The following is a 22326-nucleotide window of genomic DNA, read 5'->3' as shown; positions in this document are numbered from 1 at the left end:
GAGTTGCTGCAGCTAGCCCGGAGCCCTCTTTCTCTCTAATTGCTCTTTACTGAGGCTGCGTGGCGTAACAGTGCGCTTACTGTGGCTATGTTGTTGTAGCCGGGACATGTGACCTCGCCCCAGTCCGCCACACTCACCACTGCACTCACATTGAGCCCATGCTCCCTTTAAAACGCATCTCCCCTTTATACATGTAATATTCCAGTAAACCTCTAACAACACAGACACAAGATATCAACTCGCCGGCATCAACTAGCATGCTGGAGTGCGCTAGTTGATGCCAGTCATCACAATATCATTTAACGACAAGCCTTAAATAAGTCATTAGAATAATTTTTATTTGAAACATTTTTGCCCCAGAAACAAAAAGCACAGAATGGTGTCCAGTTTTTGTGTGTGCCCACTTCTTGTGCCACGGTTGCTCGTTTGATGATTCCATCTTGTTTTCCTCTCTGAAGTAGGCACTCTGGCACATTGTCCTGGTGCTCTGAATGTAGAACCCTCGATTCCATCTGGTCGCTACCGCACATCAACAAGCGGACGCGTTTCCATGGCAGCGCTCAAAACAACCATGAACACAACTTTAGACAGTTTTCTTTCGCATAGATCCTACTTTCATAATAAGAGCGAGCTGTAACCAGGTTATGTCATCTGCTATTTTACGCTGGGCAAAGGCAGCCCAAAAATATCTAAATATAGTCTGGTAGTTAAAGGACTGTTCTCAGACTGTAATTCAGATCTGTGAGAATTCTTGGTATTCTCATTATGCTGAAATGTTATGTGGGCACTGTTAGCAAGAGTTGTAATGGCTGTGATTAAATAATTTCCTGGTTTAAGCTGGATAGGGTAGAGTCCTCTAGGTTGCTATAGCTATGACATCACACTCCAACAGTGCAGCTTAAACAAGGCCCACAGTAAATTCAACATAAACATTGTGCTTACTGACTGCTGAAATGGAAAAAAAAAAAACATTCTAGGTTTTTTTTCCAAAAAAAGGTAAAAGAATGTCCCCATTTTTTATTTTTTCTCCTTTTCCTCCACGGTTTGAAATGGGCATTTACAAGCTGCATGCCAATCTAACTGCTTCAGCGTCCTCAGTCAGTTTGGGAGGGTACATGCTAGCGCATACATCTGTGTGCACAGCCGGCCACAGCTTCTGCACTGTGCAATCGACACTACGTAGGCTGTTGTGGTAACGGGACTGGAGGACCGCAACCGACACAGCTGGCGCAGGCAGTCTGCAGCTGCCTGATCTCCCAGGGGAGTCGGTATCAAGCGATGGAGCGGGGCGGGGCATACATTCCCTTCCCAGGGATACCCTCCATCTCCAGCTGATACCATGGCCAATAGCGCTTTGCCTTGTACCATTCCTGGCTGCAGCTGACGATACTACGATCTGGATTTGATCTAGAGCGTAGGAATCCTCTGCGCGTACTACACGAGAGGCAAATTTGTTCCCTTTCTGAAAACAACTAAGCTAAAGACCAGTGACATTTTGATAAGTTGAACAGGAAATGAGACTCAGTGGGGCCAGTCTCCTTTCGCGCAAAATTGAACACAGGCATTTTTCCCATAAGAGAGACAGTCTGCACTCTCAGGCCCGGTCACAGAGGGCTGCCTTACCTGAGCCGCCGCCACCAAGGGTGGTGCTGGGCTGGCCGGCAGCGGGGAGCTCCCCGTTGTTGAGCTGCTTGACCCTCTTCAGGTGAGACCTGCCGTTGTAGTGGACTTGGGCCTGGGCGGCTGAGTTCAGCTGGATGTTGCAGACCTCGCACAGGGAGAACAGCAGCCTCTTCTTCTCCAGCTGCACCCGCAGGTCCGCCCGACCGCTGCCGGGCTCCTTCAGGTCCAGGCAGGGGCTGATGGGAAGGCATATCCGCCCGTTTTCCAGGAGGCACGTTGGGCTCAATGGTCTCTTCATACCTGCGAAACGGAAACAACAGGAATGAGAACTGCGCCGCCTGGGAAAGGAAGCCTCGCTCATAGGAGCGCGGGGACACAAACGTTTCATAGCCCTGTCCTTAATACTGGCGTCAAACCAGAGACGATACAACCCACGGCTGCGGGGGAACTGGGGTTGACGACGCGTTCTCAAACCGCCGCGCGCGGAGAGAAAATGGCGTGAAGAGGATTCCCCGCTGGCTGTGTCTCGCGGGAGCCGCGGCGCGGGGGTCTTGAGGGAGAGCGGGCGTGCGGCCGGACCGCTCCTGAGGACCGCCGCCCCGCGGAGAGCGCAGCCTGCCGATCGCGCTGACAGAGGGAGAGGCAGCGCCTCCACTTGAGCTAGCAGCGCCAGGCTCTGCCGACTGACCTCCTGCGCCCATCTGCTGCCCTCGAACAGAGGGTTACGCAACGCGAGAAGGCCGCCGCTGACGATCGGCGGCTGGCCCACAGCCTGTCATGTGCAACAGGATGTACCAGAAACACTTGTTCCACCGCCAAGCTTACAGCAGGCCGAACCGTGAGTTATTCTGGACTTAGAAATGATTTAGAATTTTCAAATAATGCAAAGGTGTTTAAAAAATGTATCAAACAAATATGATACAGTATATGCTGATTTAAAACCATGTAAAGGGTGAATAATTCTTGGAGCTCAATATGGACACTAAAAATAATATAAGACTCTAACTACACCACAAAAACCAATGCACAAGCATTTTGCCCCTTTGTATAAGTTCCTTGTGTTGATATGGGTCATGTCTGTTTAAAGGAATATGATGAATGTTGTATGTGGGAGCAGATCCGGTTTACTGCGCTGTGCTGTAATCCTCCTGACAGACTCTGTAATCTCTGTGGACAGCTGCACACTCTAATCCCAGGAGATATACTTCCACAAACTTCCCTACAGGTCCCCAATCAGTGTGTCATTGCAATCTCTGGCATTCCTTCGCATTTAAAAAAATCCACACTGTGAGAATGACATAAGAATCACGTGAACCTACTTATTTTGGTTCACCCAAGTTCAGAGAAGTGGTTATGAATAAAAGGCCTTTTGCGATTTTGTATTGACTTTTAACCACTGGTAATTCCAGAGCCCAGCCCACTGTGTCCCCATTTCCCACATGTGGATTGATTGAAATGGCTGTGATGGTATTCCATGCTGTGGGGGACTGATCTCTGTCTCAGTCTGCCCACTGCATTAGACAGGGACCCGGAAGGCACTACAATGTCAACTTTACTACTGCCATTTAGAAGCAGCTCACACTGTCCATCTACATGAAAACACCCACAGGGCCCAACATTATCCTTGAGATGGATGAGATGCAGTAGCACACGATTAACAGTGTCATTTCATGGTCTGAACTGGTGTGATTCAATTACTGTGTAGCATGTAATTGTTTAGTTAAAATTTGCATACATTGGTTGCTGTCAATCACTTAAATATCTTCAACATGAGATGACGGCTGCTTGTGCTTGTATTACCATATTATGTGTTAGTGTCTAGGTCACATAACCGTTTTGCATGTGTTCACCAATTAGACCAATTGGAATTCCAGAATCATAGGGGTTCTGAGGGCTTCTTTCCCACAAAAAATGGCAGGGCCCATAAAAATTCCTGTAGTTCCTTCCTTCTAGAGCTATGAGGTTGTTATAGTCTGCTCTGAAGCCATTTTTAAACAATTGACCCACTGCCGAACATTAACTGTCTCAATTAATCATCCAAATTCCATAGCTAAAGCTTCTAAGCACATGGATGGACTTTGAAGTGCATTGCACTTTATCACTCAGGCTACTGTTCCACTCAAAAGTAAGGACTGATAAATTCAGTAAATTATAATAAAGAAGCAAAATACTGCATAATTCCTCAGGCTCAAAAAATTCTTATTGCTTTGATTCATGAACTAGCTGAAAGAATATTTTTCTTAGCTGATCAGCTTTGCTGTGTTTAAGATAATGAATTTTTTGGCAACTTCACTGAAAGATTTTATGCATAGATGGCACAGTATATTACCCTGTCAATTTAATGTATTTAATCTATTCATTAAAAAAAAAAATAATTTCAATGATTTCAATGGTTAGGTAAGCTAGATTTTTACAATATCATTTTGGAATGCGGCTAAACTAATAATGTGCATGTTTTTTCTGTTGAATTATGGCAGTTAATATGTTGAACTCTGAATTAAATTACAGAATTACAAATGATGACCTTAAATGTCCTTTTCATTTTAATATTTTCTAGTTGTGAAAAAAATAACTCAAACTAGAAAACAATGTGTGGGCATCTGACTGTGCTTTACAAATGGTGCTTTGCAAACAACAATGCCATTTCGAAGTTCACCAAAGCTTCCTCCCTGTCAGTAATGATTTGTCAGCTTGAAAAACAAAAAAACAGACAGAGGCCATATCAAATTTACCATATTACCATCTGAGGCTGAAAAAGAGGGTGAAGGACTGCAATGCACATGCATTCATATCTCAGCTATCAAGAGGCAGAGATATAATTTTTCCCTGAAGGTCATACAGAAGATCTTCTGAAACCCTGCATTGTGTCTTACGCATGGGGGGTAGGCCCTCGCTGTGAAAACAGAACAATCCAGGATATCATGCACACTGACGGTAGGTCCAAACAGATGGACGGTTCCTGCATTAAGCACAAACATAGACAGCAACCTTGAATATAGGACACTATAAACAAATTATATTGAAGCATGAGTTCATGGGTTATTTTTTCAGTTTTAGTCTATGATTTGAAATGGCCCAGACAGATTTATGTTCAGCAAAGGATATTTTTGATACTGACAGAACTGGCCAGCCAGCCAGCCAGTTTGACAATGGCAGGTTACTGCATCCAAAAATATGTTTGGTGTGGGAATATTATGGTTCTTAACCTTTAAACCTTCATTCTTAACCTGTGTAAATAGCAGATTCAGACATTAAAACATCCTGTCCATGGTATGCAGCTCCACTAATTAGAATAAATTGTGGGGGGTAGACACTTGATTTAAAATGGATTTGTAACCGTTATTTTTTAGAGACAGCACTTTTTATTGGTGAGTATTTGGAGTAAGCAAGCCTGTTTTGATTCACATGCTGTTCCCATGCACTGGCATTCAGTATGCAATACTAGTGCTCCTTGTTTTCTCTTGACATTAATAAACCTTTCTCTGTTCCCAATAGTACTAATTTGCCCTTAATTTGTCTCCTCCATTTAAAGGTCAGGAAATTGCAGTTTATCACAAATGGGAGATGATAACTGTCAGGCCCTTATCATGTCAAGAATCTCCCCAGCTCCCAACAAGGCAAGAAAGGAATTTCATCATCACAGCTTAATTTCCTCATTCCAGAGGATAAGTGGTACTTTCCGGTCACACTAGACACCGGATGCTCACTCGGAACATGCGTGTAATCGATGGCGAGCCCCTATCTAGGGAGAGTATCGCTTTAATCATCCTGTCACAAGCGAGCTTCCCACTAGTCTGGCTGAGCGTGGCAGTGCCGGAAACGCGGGGGGACGCTGAGCGTGCTCGGGACACTCGCGCCCGCTGTCACAGCGAACCAGGAGTCTGGAGGTCAAGTGCAGGGGGATGTCCGTCTCCGCGACTGCGCTTCCTGGACTTTGACCCACCCACTGATAGCACATTACAGAGCCGGCACTGATGCTGGCCTTAATTTGGGCTATCAGGGCTGGGTCTGTGCTGCTTGTGATATTAGCTCCCGGCCAGCTGCCAGTCAATGCAGTCATACACTCAGATGTTTCTGATTCGTCCTTATTTCAACAGCTGATCTAAATGAGGTGATCCCTAGGGATGGGCCTCCAGCTGCCAGAGCTGGCAGACAAACTACTGGAGGGAGAGAGGGAGGGGAGGGGAGGGAAAGAGAGAGAGAGAGAGGGGAATGCACGTGTGCGTGTCTGTGTTAATGGCATCATCTATTTACTTGCTGCTTTAGCAACAAGTTCCCACAAACAAAGCATATTTGGACCTCTGCCAAAAGACCTTCCTGGAAAAAACTAAAATACATACACCATGAATAATAATGTTTGTTTTTCTATTGGTTGCATTATGGTAATTTATCAGTGCACAGGCACTCCTGGCTCGACTGAGGCCTGAATGGGACGCGGTATGTCCGCGTCCCCACATCAGGACAAACTGGACAATTTCTGTTGTTAAATGGAAAGTATAGAACTTCAATGGGAGGCACACGTCATTCCCAAAACATAGGGGGATGCTGTGCTGCTGTTAACAAGCAGGGGCCATCCAGCTGTGCGCTGTGCGGGCATCTGTTTTCACAGACAGGCCTTCCCATCGTAATCACTCCTGTTGCCGTTAGCATCAAGTGTTTTCAAAAAGGAGAAATGTACGGTGTACTACCATTTCACCAGGACTCACTCCACCGTCATGTTCATCGCATCACGCTGACGTGCATGTAAACTTCAATGGGTCTCTTTTGGCACAGTAATCCACTTACTGTGAAAACAACAGAGGAAACTACACTATAAGAATATATGCCATACAGTACCAATGTAACCAGTACACTGACAGAAAAAAAATGTAATAGCATAGTAAAGATATTACCCTTAAATTAACCATATGACTTATTGTTTGTAATCTCTTTATAAACCTATTGATTGCATCATATACTATATAAATGGAACTGATTGTCTGCTATCCAAACATAATCAGTGCCTGAGCAGTATGCAGGATGATGTCTTTTCTTTGTATTTGCATGTGACACTGTAAGGTACTAGAACTGATTTTGAACCCTTCAAAAAAGCAGATCAACAGTGCTATTTTAGTGGACCATCGAACCATACATAACAACGCTAAGAGACAACGCTTCACCATCCCTTTATATTTTAGCTGACGTCAACAGCCGGAAGGTCCCGTTGAGGAAGACGTCAGAACGCTGGCGTGTGGGGAGAGAGAATGCGTCCTCTCTCAGTGAAGGGTCGATGATGGCCTCCTTTCCCGGTGAGGAGAGCCCTGCGCTGATGCGCAGCTGGGGCCAGACAGACTGCTCAATAAGGTGTCTGACACAAAAGCCCATTGTGGCGCTCAGCAAGCCAAGCTGCCAGCTTACGAAACAAAGCGAGGCAACACACCCTCCCCCAAACCATCACAGGCCATACAATTCCACTAAGCCCGAGACTTAGTCATATGTCATCCAACACACCTTACCGCAGCCTTAAAACTGTTAGGAGTAAAAACTGCTCCTACTCCTCCCCATGCTTCGTCCCTCAGAAAATATGGCATGACATGACTCGACAGGCCAGAAATCCTGAATCACTTCCTCCTAGGCTCCAACCAGGGGCAAGACAAATACACACCAATTCCACTGCTCGGCTTTTATTTTTAGCTACGGCCGAGCAACAGACACGTCTACGCTTACCTTGGCTAGCTCCTGAGAAAAGTAATATTTTGGGTGATTCTGTGAGCCTGTGTGGGCCGCCACATCAGGAAGAAATGGCACATCACTTTCAAACGTCAGAACGGATGCTGACTCCCTGTCCCAGATAAGTGTGCATGCATATGCTGTGAAGTCACTGTTCTCCTGGAAAGTATACACAATTAAGATTAATCATCTGAAAGACAAGCATGACCATGTGAACGTAAATGGTGGCCAAAAAAAGTGAGAAAGTATTGTATGGGCTAGCCAAGAATATGGAAACTGTATTGGTTTAAGTATTGCTGACGTATGAATGCTGTGCATGAAAATGTAATCAACCAGCAATAGAGCAGATCCAGACAATATACGGAGATGACCGTGGATTTGTATGTATATTCGTTATTGCGACCGATTCATCAAACTTGAACAAAACAAGGATATGTAAATCGAGTTCGAGTTTAAAAAATCCCAGTTTAGGGTAAATTATTAATGGGTACACATACACAATACTAGTGTCTGGACATCCCTTGGTCTGGGGCTGTTTGTCATGGTTTGGGCTAGGCCCCTTAGTTCCAGTGATGGCAAATCTTAATGCAACACCTTGGGGATGAATTAGAAAGCCAACTGCAAGCCAGGCCTAATCGTCCAATCAGTGCCCCAACTCACTAACGCTCTTTTGGCTGAATGGAAGCAAATCCGTGCAGCAATGCTCCAACATCGAGTACAAAACCTTCCTAGCAGAGGTGTTATAGCAGCAAAGGGTGGACCAACTCCATATTCTTGCCATAATTTTGGATGAAATGTTGGATGTCAGGTGCCCACACACTTTGTACTTGTAGTGTACTTTGAAATTCACCAAAGAACCACCATATATGGCAAAGGGGACCCGCCAAAAATAGGTTGAGAAAAAAATGCTAATTGTATAAATGAAAATGCAGGCTAGGAAATGTGCTCATTTCTATGCCCAAAATAATTGAAGAACGCTTTTTGGTTGGCTATGTGCAAATAAACATCTGCAGTAATACTTATAACTCAGAGAAATCTTTTCTGTATTCTGTACTTCAGCAGCCTATCCATAGGCCACATGTACAATAAAAAAGCTACTCCTTTAACCGCATCCCAAAATGTGATGTGCTCCAAATGTTGGGATGCAGTTAAAAACAAAACTGTATTTTTGACAGTAGGTACTCGGCAAGAAATCATTGCAGCTCTCAGAAGTTCTACACAAGGTTGAATACTGAAATAAATTCAGACGAGGTCTGACCTGAAACATGAGGAATATATAGATGTCACTATCTGGTATCATCTCTAATGGTGTCAGCAATGACCCCATTTTATCACAGAGGTTTTGCATTCTCATATTCTTAACAGTCTGTTAACAGATCACATTAAACCTCTTTAAAGCCAGAGCCAGCTGCATGTCATGTAGTGAAATATTTAGCTAAATAATTAATGTGCTTAACAAAGTCACAGTGTGCATCCCTGTGTGTGTGTGTAGCTGCACTGAATCAGGCTCCTTGTTATCACAAACTCAAAAAGGTGATTTATATGGAAGTACATGAAAACAGGTCACACTCTCCATTGGTGTAAAAAAAAATTAATATATGGGGTTGACTGTTTCTAAATACAATGTGGAAAAGTCAGCATATTGCAGTACATAAAGTAGGGCAAGAACAAAATAAAGCAGTTTGAAAATGTGAAAAACATAACGGGTCACTGAAAGGAGATGCATAATTTAGAAAGCCACTGTTCTATTCTAATGATTTCTGCTGGTAAGATTACAGGTTATTCAAAATTAGCATGTTTTTGATATAAATGAAGGTTTACATATAAAGACAGAGAGGAGCCTATTTACAAAAGAAGGCCACAGTAATGTAAGTACTCAATCAATATGAAGAACAAAAAACTATTTTCATGTGACAAACATGGATGTTTTTTGGTTACAACCAAACAATGTTCATAATATAATACTTGATTTAACTGAACTGGCAAAGGACACTAGAGAAAAAAACATCTGGGATCAAAATTACTGAAAAACCTAGAATGCTCAAAACTTGAAATTACAGTCCAAATTGCACAAATTCAGTCACATTAAAGGTGACATTCTTTTCTTTCCCACATTGTCTTATACAGAATTTTTACTCTGGTGTTACGACACACTTGAGAAGCCTCCTTTGAGGAACTTGACATTGTTGATGGTCTTTTAATTTACAGGAAAATTCCCCGTCCAGATTTTGTCACTCCAATGGAATGAGCATATTCTCCAACAGAAAGGAGTGTGAGAGGGAACCTTCCCCGAGGTGCATCCGTAGGCAGGAGCTCATGCTCACAGCATTACCTCCGTCAAAAATGTCATCCTTCCTCACTGGGCACCAATGTCTGCTTTGTACCTTTAAGCACCTTGTCCACGGCTGCAATCCATGAACCAGCATGGAAGAGCCTAGAATCCATCGCTGAAAACCTGTCAAAACCTCTCCTGGGTAGCCATTAGGATTCAGGTCTGGGATTCATTAGAGAAATGATGGCAGTGACAATGCATGAGCTGTTTCTTAAAAGCAGAGATCACTCTCGAGAAAGTCTGGGTGTATACACATACAGGCTGTAACAATTTTTGCAGCATTTATTCTTGGAGGCAGATCACACATTTCTGACATCTTTGAGATGTTGGTGAATTGCTTAATAGAAATTGTATTAATTGGTGTTCTGCCATATTGGAAGACTGTTTTTTTGCCAAGCAAGTCAGAAAGGTAAAGCCATTCAATTTAAAGCTTATGAAAAGGAATCAAGCTATATTTGGCACTTGGGTTGTAATTCCTACACAGATCACCCATTGTAGATGTACATACCCTCAAATGAAAGCTGACCGTCCACGCTTTAATCCCAGATTCATAGTTTCATTTCAAATCAAATGTGGTGGACTACAGAGCCAAAACTATAAAAAACTGTGTCAATGTCCAAGTACTTATGAACTGCATTGTGTGTGTGTGTGTATATATATATATATATATACAGTCCCCTCCAAAAGTATTGGAACAGCAAGGCCAATTCCTTTGTTTTTGCAATACACTGAATACATTTGGGGTTGAGATAAAAAGATGAACATGAGACAAGAGTTCAGAATTTCAGCTTTTATTTCCTGGTATTTACACCTAGATGTGTTAAACTACTTAGAACATAGCACCTTTGGTATCAGACCACCCAATTTTTAGGTGAGCAAAAGTATTGGAACAGAGAGTATTTAAGTAAATGAAAGCAAATAACACTTAATATTTAGTAGCATATCTCTTGCTTGCAATAACTGCATCAAGCCTGCGACCCACTGACATCACCAAACTGTTGCATTCTTCTTTTGTGATGCTTTTCCAGGCTTTTACTTCAGCCCCTTTCAGTTGTTGTTTGTTTCGGGGGGGGGTTCCCTTCAATCTCCTCTTCAGGAGGTGAAATGCATGCTCAATTGGGTTAAGGTCTGGTGATTGACTTGGCCAGTCTAAAACCTTCCACTTTTTCTCCCTAATGAAATCCTTTGTTGTGTTGGCAGTGTGTTTTGGGTCATTGTCTTGCTGCATGATGAAGTTCCTCCCAATTAGTTTGGAGGCATTTCTCCGTAAGTTGGCAGACAGAATGTTTTTGTAGACTTCTGAATTCACCCTGCTGCTACCATCATGAGTTACATCATCAATAAAGATTAGTGAGCCCACTCCAGAAGCAGCCATGCAAGCCCAAGCCATGACACTTCCTCCACTGTGCTTCACAGATGAGCTTATATGTTTTGGATCATTAGCAGATCCCTTCTTTCTCCACACTTTGGCCTTTCCGTCACTTTGGTAGAGGTTAAAATTGGTCTCATCAGTCCATAAAACTTTGTTCCAGAACTTTTGTGGCTCATCTCTGTACTTCTTTGCAAATTGTAATCTCGTCTTCCAATTCACACTACTGATGAGTGGTTTGCATCTTGTGGTATAGCCTCTATAATGCTGCTCTCTAAGTCTTCTTCGAACAGTTGATTGAGATACCTTCACTCCTGTCCTGTGGAGATTGTTTGTGATGCCACTGACTGATGTTTTGAGGTTTTTCTTCACAGCTTTCACAATCAACTGCTGTTGTTTTCCTTGGTCGACCTGTTCGATATCTGTTGCTCAGTACGCCAGCGGTTTCTTTCTTTTTCAGGACATTCCAGGTTGTCATACAAGCTATCCCCAATGCTTGTGCAATGGCTCTGATCGATTTCCCCTCTTTTCTAAGCTTGCTTTTCTCCCCAAGACAGCTCTCTGGTCTTCATGTTAGTTTATCTTTTATAACACAAATGCAGTTTTCACAGGCAAAGCCCAAGGCTAAAACCAAGAGTAGACATTCAGAACTATTTATTGTTTAACCAATCAATCTAACAGGACACATCTGGGCAACAAGAAACGCCTGTCAGTCACATGTTCCAATATTTTTGCTCACCTAGAAATTGGGTTGTCTGATACAAAAGGTGATATGTTCTAAGTTGTTTAACAAATCTAGATAAAAATACCAGGAAATAAAAGCTGAAATTCGGATCTGTCATCTCATGTACATCTTTTGACCTCAAATTCAATTGTCTTCAGTGTATAGTAAAAACAAAGGAATTGACCTTGCTGTTCCAATACTTTCGGAGGGGACTGTATGGCGCCGAATACAAATACCATATTCGGTAACACTCGGATAATGCGTTATCCCCGAATGTTTTCTCCTCCTGAATTTGGCCAATATTATTCGGATTCTGATTGTTTCTCCCCATCTCTTTGATGCACGCTCAGAAGTCAGCACATTTCTCAATTAGATCCACATACCTACAAATGCAGCCTTTCTAGAGTTAAATCATTACAGAGGTTGTTAGCTAATAACACACCCAGCCCTGGATCATGTGGCTCTAAAATATCTGATCTCCCCCACCCCCCCCCCCCCCCCCAATGAATGTTTCAAGCAACATTTCAGTACAGCAAGGGATGTTGTGTCTCCCCATCGCTCTAGACTGCTCCAAGCTCATGTGCTTGTCTTTACAAAATAAACTTGGGGAAGTTTGAGTAAGAGCATAATAGCTGAAGATGTATTCCACCCAGGGAAACGTATAGATTTTTTCTTTGATTTACCTAAGGTTATGCAAATCAAACATACAAGTAAAGTGGGGCTTTAACAAAGCGCAGAGGTGGGTAACCCGGCTTCAAAGAGTAAAAAGACTGACCATGCATTTGCTCCAGCACCATGCACTAAACCAGCTGATCACAATAATTAGTTCTCCCATCATGCTGAAGAGTTATGCTAATTAGAATCAGCTGGTTTAGTGCATGGTGGTGGAGCAAATACATGGTCAGTCTTTTTACTCTTTGAAGCCGGGTTACCCACCTCTGACAAAGCAGGAACAAAAAGTATGAACAAACAAAACATAACAAAACATTTTAGCCTACATTCCTACATTCTGTAGTTTTTTTGTTATTTCATTAGGGGTTCATTGCAAGCAGTAGTTCAGAATAAAGATGAGGAATAATTTATTAATTATGAAAGCATTTTTTCAGTTTATAATAGGGGCAGTGGTGGGGTTCATGTAGTTCGTACTATGCAGTTCAGAGTAATGATGAATAACTTTTGTAACGTTTCGATTTATGAAAACATTTTGCCAATGTTGGAGACTTGATATGACTGATTTGGCTCAATAACATATAGGTCATTGTTTGTTAAATACAGCTTTAAAAAGAAAATTACCTCACACACAAAACATAAATAAAAGCATGAATTTAATTTAATGAAATGTGGTGAATGTTTCTTAAAGGTGATAACACAAATTATTATTCTGCAGTTGAGAATCATCTGGTCCATCTGCCACTTGGTTGCTAGGCAGCATCAGAGGTGAAGGTGACATCACATTGTCACATAAACACCTGTTATCACAGACTGCAGAAAAACATGGCATCCCCACTGCCAAAAATGGGGCTCTATTCAGGAAGAATGGAGCACTGTGTGAAAAACTGTGTGGGCTTTTAAACTTCCTTTCTTCTGATTTTTGGAAAAATTCAACGGCCCGGTTGCTACACAGGAGACCCTGTGAGTCACAGGCAATTTGCAGAATAGGAGGGGCAATAACGAGGGAAGACGTCACACCTGAGACCCACACTGTGCACGGACAACAGGTAGCACAGCACGTCTGACACGGGACAGATTTTTCACAGTAGCAGGGGGTGGAAATGGGCTCGGTCATGCTCGTCGCTAAAAAAAAAGCACCGGGAACAGAAGATGCTTCAGATGGCCACGGTGCGGGCCAAGAGAGGCTTGGTCAGGAAGCCACAAAGTACGAGCCATGCTCAAAACAGCCCCTCTTCTGGCGAAACCTGTTAAGGTTGGATTGACCTTGTTCCGCGATAGCTTAATTAATCTGGTCCAGTTCCATAAACAATGCGTGGCACACGGAACCAACGAATGGAAATTCACAACAAACGCGCTGCTCGTTTATTTCAATCTTGTGTAAGAAAGGGGTGTAATCAAATCACATTTTCATTGTAGGCTACATCAAAATGGTTACCTGAAGTTTTCCCAGGAAAAAATGAAGTTATTCTATTCTGTTCTAAATAAAATAACCCAGAGAGCGGATCATTGTAATTAAATCAGGGCTGTAGTGTGCAGACAAAGAACAGAAGGCAGGGGTTAGACAATACTACTAATGACTGTTGGTACTACCTGGCCTGACTTAAGAAGCACAAAACTAAACAAACATATCTAAGACAAACAGCACATGAAGGCAAGCCTTTCAGCATGCTTTTCAAGGACCATAGCTAAATATAGAATCCTCCCAAAAGGAGTCATACATTCTGGAGATAAAGCACCAGGAGCAATGTCAAAACACAGCTTCATTTATTCAGCAATGGAATCTGAGGTCCGCGTTAGGACAGCCGACTGCTGCAACGCGGAACGCTGTAACACCGCTCGTGTTTGTGTATGAAGAGGTGGAAGGGATTACTGGTTGAAGGCAAGTTATAACAATGCTACACTGAAGGATGGAAACAAAGAACGATCAGGTTTGAAATGATTTTCAATATCATAACATCGCATCAGAAAGGGCTGTGTTTAGCTGTGCAGCTGTTGTGCACTGGGGATTAGGCCGGTGACCTCATAATTGTCTCTGAGTTGGTAATCCCCCATGGACCAATCATTTCAGAGATGGTGCTCTCAAAGCCTGGCTGTTAACCCACTTGCAGATCCCTTTGTGCTGTAATTTGTACCTCAGTGCAATCAGATTACTCTTAATCTCAATGACTCGCGTCCTGGGTGGGAAGATAATCCTAAAGCGCCAGGTTCTTAATGCACAGTAAGCTTTCAGTGTAACAGCCGTACAGCAAATATGCACATCTTCTACTTGAGACACAACTGCTGCAGATTTATTGGGTTAAATCAAATGATAGAGGTTGTCTCTGGTGTCATCCTGGGACTATTTTTACCATTTCTTTTTTTTCACTCTCTGATGCTGCAATGTCGCGAATAATGACTTAGTGTTGCAAATGAACACCATGACAACTGGGTCCACAGACAGATGCTTATAGAACAAATACAAAAATACAATCACTCCGGTCTTAAATTACATTATTCAGACTTTTAAGGCCCAAAATGTCCTTGATGTCTGAAACGTGAGTAGTGAGCATGGCTGGTCAACCGAGCAGGTCCTCTTTTACCCAGTCACCATTCATAAAACATTAACATGGATGCTCTTCGACTAATGGAACTTCTTTACACCCTGTAATGTTATGCCAGATACTAACCCCAACCTGCAAGAATGGTGGGAAAGAAACAGAAGGTCAGACCTCCGGCTGAAAGGATTAATCGCATTTACAAAAAAGTATTTATCTGTATCCGTGATGTGGAGCCAATTCAATAACATCAATTAGGCAAACCGGTTCTACACAAAGGATTTGTGCATTCTTAGCACTCCTGTAATAACTTTGTGTAGGGGTGGGCAACTCCAGTGCTGGAGGGCCGGTGTGTATGCAGGTTTTTGCTGCCACCAGGTACTTAGACTCAATCAGTTAATTAATACACCAACACTATTTCACTCACAGATTAGACCACAGTAAAGCAATACAACACAGGCATACAGGCACAAGAACATTAATCACCTGCTGTTCATGTCACGGAATGTCAGATTATGTAAATGAGTGGGCTAATTGAATAATTAAGAGCAGGAGCTGGCCTGAAATCCAGAAAAAGGTATTACCCTCCTTGCCCATCCCTGATGTAGAGTGTGTCTATCAGTGAGGCAGCACATCTGGGGCAGAGGGAAAGTGTGTAATAGAGTTATTTAATCAATATAAATCTTTACATACGAGTTGACTCTGGTCTTTTCTACAGTGACCAGGATTTAGCTTTCTGCTGCTCAGGGGATTGTTGGGGCATGTGCTACAGATACAGACATTGGGACACGGCCTTGAAGCAGGCAGTAAATGACCTGAGCCCCTAAACTGCTTTCAAAATGAAGACGTGTGCTCGTAATGACAACATAACCCTTTCTAGTCACTGACAAAATGTTGACACCCAGAAACATGAAGTCTCAATGCCGCATTCATTACATGCAAGACGGTAAAGCCAAACGAGAGGGAAGGGTTCAGGGACTTAATGACAGAGCTCAGCCGTCTCGGGTTTCTCTCTGCGTGAGTTTCTCTGAGGCCAGAGTGAGGTGGCATTCTCACACCTCCATGTCAGGGCTGGAAGCACAGATGTGCGGCACAGCAACGCTTCAAAACCATCTCCCAGCCGAACCATCGCTCCGCATATCTGCACATCGCTTGCTGACGCTGCAGGCTGGCCTGCGTTTTTTGCCAAAATAACATTTAACAAACAAATCTACACACAACTCACTTTCTCTTCAACTGGCAGGCTTTTAATAAGATTTTAGTTATCAGCATATTTTTTTTAACTTCAGCAAATTTTCATTCCCTGCAAGTATTGCAAGGACACAGAGGTGAATAATATATATAGCTCAAGATAGATATATATTTACCTATTCTGGAGGACAGCTTTCGCTGTGTATGCAAATCAACACTGACATGCCGAATTTCTCTGGACAACACGCAGCATCATTCTCGTTAGAACTGAACCAATGTCATGTCTGATCCACTGAAGCTGAGAAAAAGCCTCTCACCTCACTTCTAATTCAGGAAACAGCCACTCAGCGAGTCAGACGCGAGGGTGACTGAGACACAGCCAATTCTGGAAGCCGTAACCAGCCTTTGTCTTTTCCAAATACCTTCCAGTGCCCACAAGAACTGTTTGTTTGTGTCTTTGCAGTTTACAGAAAACTCCTTTACAATTTTCATTTATATAATGACGAAAAACCGAGGAAGTATCCTGCAGCAGACAAAACACATCCAGTAGACAAAATATGTTGTTCCAGCCAGTTATCCACATACCGAGACTAACATTCAGAGACTCCAAACACTTAGGGCATAATCACACCTGGTTGATTTGATCACTTAAATTTGTACAAAAGTGAAAACACCCATGAAAAGAGCAGAGTGATATAATTGCCCTCGGGTGCGAATTAAAGGAATTGAACCGAGACCACTGCTGAGAGGTGGTCCCTAGCTATTGGGAAATGAACTTGGTAAAATTGTGATGCCTGTGCAAAGCAAACACACTCAAGTGGAATTGGGAAAGAATCGCTGAAAGCAGAGCCAAAGCTTTCAGATCATCTGAGCATTCCAAAACGGGGAGATAAAGGGGAAAAACATTTAAAAAGTTTCAGACTGATAAAACAGCCATTTCTCTAAAACCTCTTTTACAACTCTGCTGTAGGCATACTAGTCTCTTAGCCACAAAATTAGCAAAATTGAGTTAGACACGCTTTAATTTGCCGCAGTCACGAGTTACCACTCAAGTTTTCTAGTCGCGCCTTGACTGTGAAAACAGGGCCCTATATGTTCATGCTCTGTGCTGGTACTACACAATGCTTCTGAATCAGGCACTCAAAACTCCTCACCTCCCCATCCATGCTGGTCTTTCATTCCAGCCAATATCTTGTTGAAACTATTATTTGTCCTTAAATTAGGATATTCATTCTTTGCTGCTATGTCGATTTTAAATATGGCACCTTAAAGGGAATATCATTCCTCATTCCTCATTAAAAGTGTCTAATTAATAACCGTAATTATAATTCCGGTAGGAAAAAAAAGTAAAACTGTTGTCAAACCCTTCAAAATAAATTCATCACTGATGCATTTGGGAGGCTCATAGTACAAATGCATATATTCTTGCAAATAATGATTCTTCCTGTCAAACAAGTTGCTGGTGTAACTGTGCATTGTTGGAAAGAATGATCTATATTTGTTGATTGTAGAATGTGCATCAGCAGTGATTTTTAGCAGTCCTGTGTCAATGACTTTCATTCAGATGAGATGGTTTCTGCCTTCAAACTGCCACTCCAGTGGGTGTCACATCTATGGTGGATCTTTTTCCATTCCTTCACAAAAACCCGGAAAACAAAATAAAAATATAGCTGGGTGTCGGAGGCTGCTTTTACCCCTGGAAGCAATCAAGAACCAATACCCCGAAGGCACCAGTCAAGCAAAACAGCTTTATTTGCATGTTGCCCTTACCATTTCTCCCTGAAAATCCCCATTATTTCCCATATGACTATGTAACCGCTTGGCTATTCCCAGGCACCCAAAAGCTGCCAGTCTGAACAGCCATGCAGCTTGACCTCAGTTTAATGACAAAACTGAGCCTGGGGAACTGCTATTTCATTCAAGCTTTATGTTATAAAAATGACACTGCCTACTTATATTACACGCTGGCCCTTAATGCAGTCGGGGAAATGCTATCATTTCCTTCGGTGAAGTACCTCTTGAAAACACATTCCTGTTCTTCAATGCGCAGATAAACATCTCTCCTTCGATAGTGACCCTGCTGTGCTGTGTGCGTGCGTGTGCATGTTCCATCTGCCCCACATAATTCTGCTGATGAGATTGTATTATGAACTGTATCCATATAGAGCCCTAAATACTGGTCAAGGGGACTGTGGGGGGATTCATCCTGTTAGTACAATGGGTACTAACAATGAAATTTCTGGGGTAGGACGAGGCTCACAGTTGGTATCAAATCCTGGCCATGACAGAGCTATGGTAATGACAGCCAGCATCATGTAGGTTGGTGCATTTATGGTCGCAGCAGTGGTCAGGGAGGGATGATTGAAATCGAGCAGGGCCATTCCCGTCTGAATGCGCAACAGCAGCTCAAGATGGCAGCCACATGCGCATGAAGCATACTCCTGTGATGTGCTAACCACGCACTTCAGCTGAGCAACTGCACACTGAAAAGTCTGTCAACCTGTGGAAAAACGCATGCTGGTTTACTCTCTCTGAAGCGGATGGTGGATGTTGCAGTGTTTTTGCAGAGACACGCTTACAGATATGATTGGGGCATTCCAAACTGGAAGAAAAAGAAGGGGCTAAATACAGATAAAGAATATGATGGACTTTCTAAAAATATATAATAAAAAATACAAAAAAAGAATCAAGGAGTAAAAAGAGTCAAATGCATGGCAGACATGAATCGCTAAGTCAAATGGCATTGGTGACCTGGGATAAACCACCTCAGGGAGGAACGGGAGTAACTCACAGGAGAGTGCTACGCAGAGCTTCCAGCTTTCCATCCGCCAATCCACACTGGGTCGTGAAAGTCACAGAGGGGACTTAAGGCATACATGATTAAATATTCAACCAATGCCGTGTTTCGCGTTCAGATGGGACTTTTCTTACATTTTCCATCTCACATCCCCCAGAAATAGACCCAGCCCTGTCAGGCGAAGGAGCCACAGCGTGATTCATCACCCGTTAGTGGAGAAGCCCACTCCTCCCCTACCTTCCAGCCTCCGCCTTGCTGCTAATCACTGGAACCAGCTGACCGTCTGACAATCCTGGGTCCCTGGCAGTGGCTGTCCTTCCTCCTAAGTCCACAGGGACACAGAGGACCCACTTGCTTCTTTTTCCAGTCCCTCCCTGTTCCGAGCACAAGCCCCTGGGGCTACTCCAGGAGGAATGTGTTGGCAGTGACAGAGAAGTGGGTGTGTGCACTGACTCTTACCTTCTATTCTAACCTCCCAGCAAAAAAAACCTCTCTCATAAATGAAGGAATGTATACAGTAGCTGTTACTTAACATTCGAATGGCCGTGCTTTTGTCCCACTAGACATACATTAGCCAAGTGATGCCATTAAAAATTGGATTGTTAAAAAAAGTAATTACTCTGTGTGATACCTAGCATTGTGAAAATAACACACTTGGTGTATTTCCAGAACGCTATAGGACACAGATTTTTAAAGTTTTTTGAAAAATGAAAAATCTTTAAAAAACACATGCGTTCATCCTGAGAACAGCAAAATATGCATGATATTATAAACAATGCCATTTTATAGGAACAAATAACTGACTTGATTTCATCCAAATGTATTTTGTCTCTCTCTGAATGAGAGAGAAAAAGACAAAAGTGATTTATGGGAAGGGTCTTATGCTGATGATATTTTAAACAATTTCACAGTCATACAAATTGGAGTAAAATCAGCCAGTCTTGACTCAGTTGGTGTACAATTTTACAATGCTACACTGTCAACAACCAATAGGTACGCTGTCTTTGCAGGACATTTCATACAACCTTTGGTGCGACTTTTACTTGGTCATTGAACATAGACCAAACCCTAATTTCAAGCGCTGTAGTGTTGCTGTGCACTTAGCTTGATTGTTTTAAATAATTTTCTCATTTTCCACTTGTTCACCATGACTGGAAAACTAGCGGATGAATTTCCAGGTTTTCTGTGGTGCATGTAAACCCCAAGCTAGTAAACCATCAGGCTGGATGGGTGGAAGAAGGTACCAAAAAGCCAGTTTTACTAACTAGGCAACCAGCAATCAAACTAACTAGATATTTTCTAAAGGAAACCAAAGCATGATTGAATGTGGTTTTCTCCATTTTTGCCCTTTTCACATGGTGACTGGTCCCACTCACCACTCAAGCTTGCCAACTCAACTGACTGACTGGCTGAACACCCTCAATGTGCACCGCAGGTCGGGTACCAACAACGATATTCTAATGCTACAATGTCATTATGTCCTATCATTTCTACCTGGTCCTCATGTGCATTGTGGGGCAGCGTATAACCATCTCCAACTGAGGTAATATCTTGTGAATATTTTACCTCAGATGCCAACTGATTCAAGGGAGGAACTAGCAACATAGGGAAAAGGGCATTATGGGTTTACTGATGTATGCTCTGTGCCATATTTTGAAGAACACTTTTGACTTGTATATCCAAAATCGTAATGAATAAATATTACAAATGACGAATTTGATAAAAAAAATTTAATTTTCATATCTGAGAGAGGCCAAAATGTGCCCCTTCAGTTTGAATGGACACAACGCCAATGCAGTGGATTATACAATTTATGCTATATTTGTCTGGACTGTAGTAGGTCGTAGCTTAATAAACTCTATACACTCTATACTCTGCCTGCAAAAAATGGCTTTTTAAGATAAATCAGTTTGGAATATCACATTTTTTTCTCATGATTATTCTGCAATTAGTAGGCTATTGGGTCACACTTTAAGAAGTGTTTCCCATAAACATTTTATATCGCATATATAATGCCTTCAAAAACATGACCTAATGGCTTCATAAATCATATGTAGATGTCATGCTTCATAAAGTGTGATACAACACCTTCTTAAGCAACATGTTAAGACAAATGTCATATAACCAATGTCACCTGGCTAATGGGTAAACATAATAAAGGGTGAATAAAACATGCTTTATGCTAGGCAAACTAGCATGACTCATGATGTCATGAGACAATCTAAACCAACCTGAAGGACGTTAGCCCCTTGACTCCAGCTACAATGGTAGTAAATATAATGACTCCAGTTACAATGGTAGTAAATATCTATCATATTAAGTATGCCATGCAGCTGTGCCACAATAGCTAAAAGTACTCATCAATGAAAATGGCCTTTAAATAATGACATGACCCTTCAGTCCTTCCAGGCTGGTCATCCACGGTCATCAACTTTCAGGTGATGTCCCTGACTCAAAAGCACCACTTCTGCTTTTGCTTAAAATCTTATGATTTTCCACCCAAATACCAGAGTTGTAACTCTCTAATAGTTTCGCTTGGAATAATCATACATTTTTCTGATGGACTCTATGCCTCCAAGCAATCCAGAGGAAATGAGCACTGTCTGGCTCAAACGGTTAAGTAAGATTGGTTACATTAATTATTACATTTAAAAAAATTTTTACAGCATTTTTAACAATGGAAATTTTTTTGCCTCTCTTTGGGAGAAGTCACAAATGGGAAAAAAACAGTTTTAATGACAGCAGAGTTATTCAATATTTGCCAAATGCCAAAAGAGGTGCTGTGGCAGTTCAAGGGTTAAATGAAATTGGCAACCCAGAGAGGCACTCAGTTGCATTCTCCCTGAATGGGACTGTTCAAAGTTTTCATGAATTCAATTTGCAACAGGGCTCTGTTAATGACATCCTGACAGGCACAACAGCACTGATTTCTGGTGCACCTTCTTTCCATCTGGTGCATCCGACCAATCATTTGACTTATAATCTTGAAGATGGATGGGTGGATATAAAGGGTCCTACCGGTGATTAGCCACACTATTTTATGCTTGTGTACCAGATTCTGTAGACAAAGTATAATGCCATCATCTGCGTCCCCGGCTCTTCACAGACAATTAATCCTGTCCTCCCAAAAAAGACAAAAATTACAGGTGCAGGCAAATGAAGCCTTACTGCCTCATCAGCCCATAGATCACTTTCACAAAACAGCGAGAGGCCCATAAATCACCCAAGACAGAATGAGTCTAATTAAAGCTCACCTAAGCAGACAACTTACTGCTACAGGAAAATAACTCTTTGTGTATGCATTGTAAAAATGTCCAAGACCAGCTCATACACATTTATTTTAAAGGCCAAAAACTTTACAGCAATTTAAAGTCA

The 22326-nt window shown here is 42.3% G+C and overlaps 1 protein-coding gene across 1 annotated transcript in view; it reads right to left on the bottom strand.

Annotated features, from left to right (window-relative positions):
- znf385b (zinc finger protein 385B) overlaps positions 1-22326 on the bottom strand; it is a 101099-nt gene that overhangs the window by 72043 nt on the left and 6730 nt on the right. Inside the window, exon 2 of the mRNA XM_064327332.1 lies at positions 1624-1923. Coding sequence (XP_064183402.1) covers positions 1624-1921 — 298 coding nt within the window. The 5' untranslated portion in view covers positions 1922-1923. The remainder of the gene's footprint in view (positions 1-1623; positions 1924-22326) is intronic.

This window comes from Anguilla rostrata, chromosome 3, assembly GCF_018555375.3.
Source record: "Anguilla rostrata isolate EN2019 chromosome 3, ASM1855537v3, whole genome shotgun sequence".
Lineage (NCBI taxonomy): Eukaryota > Metazoa > Chordata > Actinopteri > Anguilliformes > Anguillidae > Anguilla > Anguilla rostrata.
Note: the sequence above shows the minus strand (reverse complement) of the source record. Positions and strands in the feature narration are given on the sequence as shown.